The sequence below is a fragment of the Rhipicephalus microplus genome, chromosome 2 (genome assembly GCF_043290135.1).
Source record: "Rhipicephalus microplus isolate Deutch F79 chromosome 2, USDA_Rmic, whole genome shotgun sequence".
NCBI lineage: Eukaryota > Metazoa > Arthropoda > Arachnida > Ixodida > Ixodidae > Rhipicephalus > Rhipicephalus microplus.
In genome coordinates, this window is record NC_134701.1 from 209540892 (window position 1) to 209551827 (window position 10936).

The 10936-nt window shown below is 45.4% G+C and overlaps 1 protein-coding gene across 2 annotated transcripts in view; it reads right to left on the reverse strand.

Annotated features, from left to right (window-relative positions):
- The window catches only part of LOC119169581 (putative helicase MOV-10), a 43589-nt gene extending 34249 nt beyond the window's left edge, over nt 1-9340 (reverse strand). The window contains exons 1-3 of one of the 2 annotated variants that reach the window (XM_037420621.2): nt 8837-9340; nt 2342-2618; nt 848-1009 (exon numbers count right to left, since the gene is read on the reverse strand). In XM_037420621.2, coding sequence (XP_037276518.2) covers nt 848-1009; nt 2342-2618; nt 8837-8964 — 567 coding nt within the window. In that variant the 5' untranslated portion in view covers nt 8965-9340. Of the gene's footprint in view, nt 1-847; nt 1010-2341; nt 2619-6603; nt 7496-8836 lie in introns of those variants that run through there. The other variant, XM_075875203.1, reaches the window with a different exon arrangement.
- Between the last annotated feature and the right edge of the window lie 1596 nt (nt 9341-10936).

Below are 10936 nucleotides of genomic sequence, written 5' to 3' on the forward strand. Positions count from 1 at the left end.
GGAAGTCACAATAAATTATTAAGGTCTGCTACAAATTACTTTTTTTTCTCACGACAAATGACTGATGCTCAAAAATTACTTGTAGAAGGTCATCTAGCAGCCATTGGCCGATTTGAATATGGCGTGCTCGGTCGTTACAGGCGGCGACGTGTCCACGCGTCCGCCTGCGATTACACTGGAAAAACCGCATATTCGAAGGAAAAAAAGATTGTTCAAGGTCACGAGCCGCACGTGACATATTTTCTTTGCCCCTGTCATCCCTCCCTGCTTAGCTTCCAGCGCTTTCGATAGGGCGAGAGAACAGACAATGTGATTGCAACGTGCGACAAACCTTTTTACCTCCGCTCGTACTGGACGGATTGCTGAAATTTTCGCGGCGTTGAATTTGTGAGGCAATTAGCTCTTTTAGTGCATCCATTCTATGGTTACTTGAAAAAGTGTTTCAGGGCCTCTTTAAAAATTGTGCAATCAGAATCCATTTTGATGTGGTGGGTGTATAAAATTTGTCCAGTCTGTGCATACACAAACACTGGCATTGTCTTGCTACGTTTTCCTTTTCGGGCACTAATTTTCAAACATACATTAGGGCGAGAAGCCACACGTTTTGAGAGCAATGACTGAGTGGAACCAGCGGCATAGTCAGGGAGCGGTTCGAGACACCCGCCCTCTCGGATTTTAAAGAATATTTTTATGCATATGCACATATACAGTCATGCAAAAACACACAACATACGTCACCCCTTGAAAAAAAATTTCTGGCTACAATAGTGCGCTGAACATATGCATCTGTTGTTTCAATAGCTGTGAAAGAGCATTAAAAGACAAAGAAGGACAAGCAACTTCTCACCTGTTGTTCAATGATGCCACCTGTAGATGTGACACGCGTCACTTTTCCTACAACGTCCTTCAATCGCAGGGCTTCGACCACTCTAGCACTGCCGGTCTTCTCATCAAAATGCAGGCGTACCCAATCGCCCGAGCGCACCTCGAAATCCGGCTCGTACCCTGCCTGCAGACGAAGAGGTATTGAAGTTTTAATACAAAAGTCACCAACTTTGGCAATTTTTCGGCAACTGAAATAGTTAGGATGTCATTTTAGCATTCTAGTGACCCTCCTAATGACATTACTGATGTTAAAACAGCAAATTGCACACAAAATATTGGCCATATCAAATGCCTCACCTGTGCCAGGTATGAAGCAGCTTCACTTTCAGGGCATGGCAAGCAGCTTGTAAATATGCCACCTAGGAGCACCAAAGCCGATTTTGTGGTCCAACAGTGCTTCGCACCATTATAAAAATTGCAGAAATCGTATCCCTCTTTTTACATTCTGGCTGTGACTCACCACTTATGGAATAACTTAAAGTGATAGCTTAACGATAGAAACAGAAATGTTTATGGTCAATGGCAACAAAATAAAGCTTCAAACAAATTCATATGCTTAACTTTCCTTTGAAAATGAAGCACTCTGGGCCATAACCTGAGCACAGAGTCACTTCAATGTTGCCAAACCTCAAACAAAGGTTACGTTGAGAACAACATCTGCGGCTTACAATAAGAGATCAAATATTTTTCTCAGAATTTCTCTGACAATAGGAGCTGTGTTGTGAGAACCCTACAACATTCCTGCGTCTAGTTCTCCTCCACAAATAAAGCTTAATGTTTTGTCCAATGAAACGGTCACTATTAAAATTATGAATAAATTTTAGTTTGTTTTCTTCAACCACAAATACTAAGTGATTGCAAACAGCTTTGGTTATCAGGGAGAGAACTTTATATGGTCTTGGCAGTCAAAATACCCAAGGTCTGACAGCATGAAAAATCATTTTTTAGATTGTAAAACAGGTAGCACAATGCAGAATGAAGTACAGGAGGGGGAATTAATTTAGTAAGGGTATAAGTGATTTGAAGCAATAATAAGTGCATAAGGACGATCGAAGGAAATGCAGTGAACCAAGTGGAAACAAAGGTGAATGAAGATGAGCTGAAGGTGAGTGGCATTTGACGGGTGAGAACAACTTATGCAAAAGCTACTGTGAGGTAGCTGCATGGACATTTTAAATTCCTAAACCTACACAACATAGCAAAACACTAACCATAGCCACTGTTTAGCTGACACCAGCAATTATTCAGCCAACACCACTGGCCACTGCCAGCCAGTGCTCTTTGTATATGATCGAACGCAGTAGGGCAGGACACCGGTTGAATGGCGAGCGGCCTCGTTTCTCCCAGTGCCGACTGTTATCCTGCCACGCTGTTCGAAGACCCACACACACACATGCACTGATGCATACTTTTGTCGGAAACCTAAACGAGGAAAGCTCACGCATTTTTAACACACCGAAAGCTGGACAGGAGTGGCAGAGTCCAGGAGGTGGAGGAAGCGGTTTTCCAGCTTCGTGACCTTGGCCACAATGCTCGAAGGCGACGGCTCGGGCAGCACTGACACCTGTACAGCTTGTCGGCCAGAGGCATCAAGGCGGAAGAGCACCCTGGTGGACACAATCACATGCTCGCCTGATACAAGGCTCAGCCTGAAGAAGTGCTCCTCGTTGATGATACCGTACTGCCGGATGGTGTTCAAGTGTGTGACCCGCCCATACTTAGGCTCTTGGTTCCTGCAAGAGCAAAGGCAGAGAAAAACATGACATGGGCTTCGAACCTACAGGCGAGACACTACACTGCACACTGCTTTTATAGCGAAAACTGTTACGCGATCAAAACATGAGTCACGTGCGGCGCTGTAGTTGTCTACCGTCAGTGGACGTAACCAGTATCAAAAAAAAAGCTCATTAAATAAAAAACATTAAGGACACAGTGGGGCTCGAACCCAGGTTCGCTGTGTGCCAGCCTGGTATTCTACCACTGAGCCAAACCGGTGCTTGGGACTTGTTCGCAAAGTTGCTTAGGCAGGCTTGATGTCGAGAAAGGAATCGCGTTAATATGAGTTATAAAAGTGTTTTATAAAAGCAACGAAACAACCAGGCATCACACATCGTAAATAGCATAACGAGTGGGTCGTCCAATACTCCAACTCATTACAAAAGCTTGTTCTTGATAACTTATTAACTGTGGCGCATACTCGCTTCAGAATTCCTCATCATCAGCCACCGCATGAACAATTGGCACAATGTGTTTAGCCGATACCACGCTTCTCAGAAGAATGACAAAGAATAACATGAAGAATGCCAGCCTAGTACTCAGAAATTATGATTATTAATGCCGTAGTGGGTACCCAGCAAGTGTGCTTGCAGCAGTTAACCAATGAGTGCTACTTTCCCTGTGACTGTGCTGCGCCTTACGTGCAGGCCTGGCTTTTTTTTTTCGCAGTCATCATTTTCATAATATGAAAGGAGCGACGGGACATATAAAATACTTTCTGTAGGCTTCATCACGCTTTACATTATCCCTCTTAGCAAGTATATGGGTGTAAATCTAACCACATTGGCGTTCTTAGCATTTTGTCCTTATCGAAGTGCGACCGCTGTGGCTAGGAATTGAACTCAAGATCGTCAATGTGACACCCTTCTTGCTGAGGCACCACAGAGGGTGACAACATGACAAAGTTATTTCAAACGCTGGTCATTGTAAAGCCACGATGCAAGTGAAATAAGCTACTGCCTTGCATCAATGAGGAATACCTAAACAGTGTTCTGAATTAAAGAATGCACTCTTATTCCGGTTATATTCAAACATGGTAGCAATGCTGGTCACATGAACACAGCAAAACTGTGTCAGGACCTTGCAACACAAAGATGTGTTATTGCAAAGGGTGTCCCTGTGACAGTGCCCATATAAGACTTTCCTATTTACAAGCTTTTAAAGGGCCACTTGCCAGGCCCCATACCAAATTTTAGTTAGACAGTTGGGTGTCCAATAAAGAAATTTTTGCCACAAAAATGTTTTGAATCGGTTCATCACGAGAGGAGAAAATGGGTTTTTTGAAGCGGCACAAAACGAGGATGAGAGGAGGCGAGCTCGAAACCCTTGCCGCTCCTCTGCGTAGCCTTCGCAAGCCAAATCTCTTCCCCAACTTCTCAGGCATCTGACCAAGAGGTCAAGTGTGTGTGACGTGTGTGCGTGATGTCCCCAAACAAGTCCAACCCCTGTGCACGCGAGCGGCGTTGCTTTGTTGACCAGCGTTATTTTGTGGCCTTTTGCCTATTTCTGCGGGATGGTTTGGAAACGCTGGCTTAGACGTGGTAGAATAGATGAGCACAATGACTGCGCTAACGCATAGGAACGTTCCACGGCGGTTGTCTGCGCATGTGAAACGCCGACACATTAGCCCCTCATCTCGTTGCAATTCACGGGAGAAAAATGGAAAAAAGACACTCACATTCCCTTATTGTGTTTCATTATTTATCTAGAGCTTTGTTCATCTCTTTAAGTAACAAGTTACTTAAACCACGCATGCCGTGTTTAATAATTTTCGCCATGTCACGTGCCACTGTTTGCAACGTCAGACCAGAGTTGTCTACGTAGAGGACTAACGTCACTGCATTGCCGTGTACGTAGGGCCATTCATACGTGTACGTCATGCCCTCATTCTCTGGACACGCGCCAGCAGAAGGGAGGGGGAGCAGCGTTCATCTTAAAATTTGACCCATTTCTGTGGCGGGTAGCGTTGCAAATTATGGCATTATGATCATGGACGCATAGCGCTATGCGTTCATGATCATAATGCATAGGGCTTGTCAGCTCAAAATTGTCAAACCTGGTGAGTGGCCCTTTAATAAGTACTAGTGATATATTTGAGCTACACGAGAGCTTTGTCAGCCCATGCTAGAACATGTCAAACGAGTTAACTAGGCTTACTTTAAAGGAACCCTAAAGGCAACTTTTATGTTGATGTTGATTGTTGAAATTGCGGTCCAGAAACATTGTAGTGTTACTTTTGTGCCAAGAAAGGACCTGTATTGCAATAAAATCACCTTTTAGTGGTCCGCATCGGGCTAGCGCACTTCAAATTACCCGCCTCAAGAGGCGAACCGACCGGACCGACTCACGTCACTGTTGCCGTGCATAACGTTGTCCGGCTTTACTGCGCTAGTAGCAGCAGACCGAAAGCAGCGGGAGCCACAGCAGCAACAGCGGCCATTGATCAATTTCCCGCAATCGGCTACAAGTTGCAGACGTTTTTTTTTTTTTTTGTTCAACTACACCCCGCTAGATGGCACTACCTGTCCAATGTAACTACGCGAAAATGAAATTTTCGAATCACTCGCGCCATTCCCCATAGTAACGTCCGGCGGTTATTTTTTCATGAATCAAACAGAAACGAACAAGCAGCATTTTATTGCGTATGTTAATGTACGGATGGTTCTTTAGTGCAGTGAGATCGATTAATAGTAATAACTAGCCGCATTGAAGCGTCGCATCGCGATTGCGCACAATCACGCTGAGGGAAAAACGGAAAAGACTCAACGCCCAAAGAAAACATTGAGCTTCCGGCACGGTACTTGCGGATTGATACGCGGAAATTTAGGGTAACGCTCGTGCTTATTGTTTCCAGCGTTCGCAGTTCGCGTCATATCAACGAATTTCGGCTCGCGCGCTTATCACCAACCTTGTCATTATGAGGCAGATTTTCCGAGACACGATTATCACGAGCTACTGCTCGGGGCACTCGTTATGCCTTAAAAAAAAAATTCTGAGGGGCAGGCCCAGCCCATCGTCAAGATTACGGCCGCCACATCATCGTACATTCAACACGTGTGTTATATAACAGTGGACGCAACTTGGTTACGCACACAGCTGCTCAGAAGCAAGGCAATGATGTGCGCGCGCACACAGCACCGAGGCCTGCTGCGAATTCAGCCCATGCAGCCAAGCACCAGCACAACCGAAGATGAGTGAAAGCAATAATTTCAAAGCACGAACGCGGCGCGTCTCTATTAGCATTCTAGTGTACAATTGTTTACGGAAATACTAAAGCGCTATTCTTGCGCGAAATCTAAGGTTCACCTCCCGTTCAAAGGGCGCCAGAAACGCGGATTGCGCAAACGGATCGGCTGCGGTTCGGTATGATCAACATGCTGCAGTTAATTCCCGCTGGCGAGTAGCGCCGGGGCAGGTAGACGGGGCAGCCGATGGTGCTGGCTGGGCTGGGACGGGCTGGTTGGCGACTGCGTCAGTCATGTTTCGCGGTAGTCTTTCAGGCAACTTGCGAGAGCGGAGCTCCAGGTCTTCTTGGGGATCTCAGCAGCCTCCACCAAATGTGATGACGTTTATTCGAGCCGAGAAGTCGCAGCGAGGTCGCAACGGAAAGTGGGCGTACGGCAAGTCTGGCAGAGGCGGCACAAACTCTCGCGCAAGCAGAGCACGGGCTTTTTGTTGTCTTCTGAAGGCGCATACGCGTTGGTGCGTATGCTCCACTACAACAAAACATGTTCTTTGACCCCTGGCCAAGCATCTGCTAAACAAGACGTCCCTGATAACAAAGGCCAGCGCAGTACAGGACGATCGACGCGGCATACGCGAACTGCACCTGAACGCTTCCTCGACGCTAGCTTTAAGCTCGCGGAACGCTCAGTTTAACGTATAAAATGATCCATAGTAGAAGTGCCGAACCGGACGCAGGCGTAGCAGCGGCAACGGTACCTTTTCCGACGGCTTTTCGATTTCTTGCGCCACCACGGCTTCTGCCTTTCCGAAGCCGTAACAGCTGAAGACCCCTTGTGCGGCGCAGCGGCGTCCCCCTTTTGTGCCACAGGCAGCGCACCACTGGCGACTGATTGACGACGTTTCTTGGACCGTTTGCCCATGTCCACGAGCAGTGCACTGACCGCCAGCAAGGCTCGATAAGCACGTGAGTTCGAGACGCGCTTGCAGACGTCCCGCTGTTCTCACAGAGTTACATAGTAAACGTTAACTTTCGTCACTCTAGGCTGTTCTACTGGTTCTGACGGCTCGCGTGCACATGATCACGGCCGCACTGGAACGCTTCTTCTTCTCGTCTCATGGTACCATACCCAATGCCATAGAGTTTCCTATGCCCAAATGCAACGCTGCTTTTACAAACAAGCAAGTGCTTTTTTTTTTCTTTTTTTTTCTTCTTGTGGCGTTCCAGCGCTTGACGGCCGTGATGGAACGCCACTAAAAGGTTCTGTTGCAGGACATCTAGGCGCAACTAACTCGGGGAGATAGGCCCTGTATCACACAGTGCCTTACCTAGGAGACTCATTCACTTACTGGGAAAGAGGGTTGAAATTGAATTGCTTGGCCATTACAGATTAATCATTTAAACTTGCACGTTGAAAAATAAAACGTTTAGAGAAACAATAACAGCTGTAACTAAGACAACAGGATTAAGTTACGCTTAACATACCATTCTTTCAGACTCCCGTAAAAAAAAAAAAAATTATACAGCGTGGAAAATGCTCCAGTGGCTAATGGGTGCATCAAATTGAGAATCGCCAAAAGTGACAAATTCAAGCCAAACTTTCGTAGAGGTTCTTGTAGTACTATTTTCTTTCAGATTTAAAATCTTCGGCACGTCAAAAAGAAGTGCTCCAGAGATTAACCCTCTTTACAGTGAAGGCATAGAAAGGTGGCTGAACCACCTTCTATGCCTTCACTGTAGAGGGGGGACTAGACAGCGTATTTCTTCCTTCCCAGACGAACGCCACCTGCATTTTCAAGGAAACTTTAGCTGTGGGAAATCCGATAAAAACAAAAGAGATTTAACAAATTTATTGGCCGTGGTACGCTTCTCAAATCGTGCTGTTGTGACATGGGCAATACAGACAAAACAGGGTCATCGCGGTATGATATTACAAGTGCACCCGCACATTAGTTGAGTAATAAACATCTATGGCCTGGTACCCACAGCTAATCGAATGAGCCGCGCATGTTCGAGAATTAGCCAATTGAATGCCTCTACGGTACTACAAAAAAAAAAAAAAAATAGGTGCGCTTAAGGCAGAACAGACAGAGAGGCAGTCTGTTAAGACAACCACTGCTGATAGACATTGGGCCATCCTATCAAGGGAGAATGATACCGATTCCCACACCTGCCTTCTCATCACGAACGGAAGCATCAGTCGATATCACAATGTATGTTTCTAGATTGGCCATAATTTCTCCCAAATGACATTTCGATTTTCATACGGTAAATTATTAGCGTTCTTAAGATATATAACACCGAAGTTCAACCCTAACTGTTTCTACAGTGCTTAGTACAAGCGCACAAGCTGTGATCGGGCGGTCGCGGCGTTCATTTGCACGTATGTGCGCTCAATCTTGTGCGAATCATATCAGCGCTTGCTGGCCAATTGGCTCACATGATTAGCATCGTTTCTCCGTGCGTTAACACGCCGAAGCGCACTACGCGACTCGCCGTAAGAGAATCGCACCACACGAGCACTTCCAGCGTTTTTAGGCAATCAATTATATAGCTCTATCGTCCTGTCTTCTCGCCGACCAGCAATAGGCCGTCCAGCAGGCCCACGAAGCGGCCGCCAGGTACTCCCTGTCGATCCCTTCGTGGGAGACGCCCACTACGCTCTAAGCACGTCCTGCAGGACTGAAAACATGTTTTTTCATTCCATTCCATTCCTGTAGGGTCGCAAGCACATGTACTACTGAGTTCATTCGAATTAAACGTGCCTTCTACTCCCACGCGTCAATGTCGCCACACGTGGTTAAGTGAAATATTACCTAAGTGAATGAAAAAAGAAGAAAAAGATAATGAGTAAAATCCATAAAGGTTACTGCAGCACGTGAGTGAAAATCAGACAAGCGTTTCGCGCGAAGGCGATGGAATGTCAGCAGGGCACAGTAGATATGTTCATGTAGTTCAAAAGAAGGCCATATGCTTGAATCGTAGACTTACTCTGTACAGTCAGCGGTATCTTCATCAGATGAAACATCATCGTCTTCTAGCTCGCACTTCGGTTCTTCGTGAGGGATGAAAAAGTTGTCAAACGCCGCAGAGATCACCTTGCCCAATAGTGTAAACATGATGCTAGATCGCTCGTTTGTGCAACTTACTCTAGTCGCTACTCGTGCATGTATGTCTAACTACAGTCACGTCAAACCTGCTACTGAATCAACTTGCTCTGCATTACATGAGTTGACAACGCATCGTGTTAACAAAGCTTTACAAGCCAAGCACATGCTTCGCAAACCTGCGCCCAACAACACGCGCGGTTTCCCACACATCGACTAGAGGATTGACCGGAGTCGACTTCGGTTGACTAGGCGCAGTTCCGGTTTCGATTTTGAGCTCCTTTATTGATGAAAGTTAAGCTGAGATTGGACGAGTTGGTACGACACTTTTACCATAAAAACAGCTAAAAAAGTCTTCCCTCAATATTTAAAATTACAGACTTAACGTGGCTGGAGAGTCTTTTTGTTAAAGACACACGCATTGCACACACGCGGGCGACCGTCCGTGTCGTTATTTCATTGGTCTTCTTTTGGCGTCGATTTTTGGCAGTTTTTTGTGCGAAAGATGGAAATGGTCCAAAAACACAAAGCCGTGCTTTCTTTTTTCCCAATGCTCACACCACTACTTAGTGCACTTACTATAGACCATAACGTGAGGGGCGTTCAAGAATAGACGAATAGAAATTTGGTTAAAATCGGGAAGCAAAAAACTCGCATTGCATTTGAGTAAATACTGCGGTGTTCAGAATAAAAGCCTTACCGAGTTTAATGACATTTGCATGATTACGCCTCCATTCGGCTTTCACGTAATATTTTGAGATATTCACAATCTGCAGGATAACTGCAATATCGACACGCGCACGAACCATAAATCTTTGCATTGGTATTTATTTTATTCCATGAAACTCAGTCGCAACCAGAGTTTCAACCTTCTTAGCTGAGAAACCCTATGGAAACAAATATCGCCACGTGCGCGAATCAAGGGCGTTTTTGCATTGGTCTTTGGGAGAATTTCTTATTGTTAACCATGTTAACGCTGTCACTGCCAGAGAAAGGGACTGACGGGTGACCGGCAGCAACGCGATTTTATTCTGAAGAATTGACCCCCAGAGTGTTGTAAAAGTCTTTTACGTGACATATGTGTCTCGTAAAAGACTTGTACAACACTAAACGCGATTATTGTGCGTGACATGTCCCGTAAAATACTTGTACAACAGTAAACAACCTCTTTGGCGCGTCCGGTAAAACAATTTTGTAAGTGGACATATGGGTGACGTACGAGTAGGCGTTAGGTGCAATATTAAAAAATAGTCAACAAAGGTTTTTTTTTCTCTTGCTTATTATCCATTCGCAGCCAGGTCCCGGGATCGAATCCTGGCCGCGGCAGCAGCATTTTCTATGGAGGCGAAAAAGCTTTCTATTACGGCATCTTTCATGTCCACATCGTGCTTTAGTTACGTTAAACCCCGTCAATCAAATTAATCATCATTCGCGGCAAGTTGGGCTGGCTGGAGGTTACCAATAGAATGCATTTTCGGTCATTTCGTAACTAATTACAATGCACATAAAATAAAGCAATGCGATTTCTTTCTCATTACTTAAACTAACTTTTTTCGTCTTGCTGCTGCCTGTTAAATTGTGCTGCGATCAAGTTGATATTATTTGCTGCCATTTTATGCATCGAAACCATGATACAATTAAGAAGCATGTCATAGTGGGTTATTTTGAACACTTGAAGTATTTTATTGTGCCCCTAACCTTACATGATAAGCCTTTGGCTAAGAAACCGAGTATCCTAAATATACAAAAGAGGGAACTCTGGTGCCAATGTCTACGGGAGCTGCAAGGCATAGTGCTCGAGTGAGCATGGGAATTATGGGTATGACACGGATTTGCAGACTTCGTACTTCACATTTGGTTGGGCTTCGCGTGGCTTGAAGCTGTTTTGTCACTAAACAATTGGCAAATGTTCGGCAGTTACGCTTCACCACCTTGATCTTTTAGGTTTACGACTGAAGTGAAAAACTGTTTGTTCTTTCCTTTG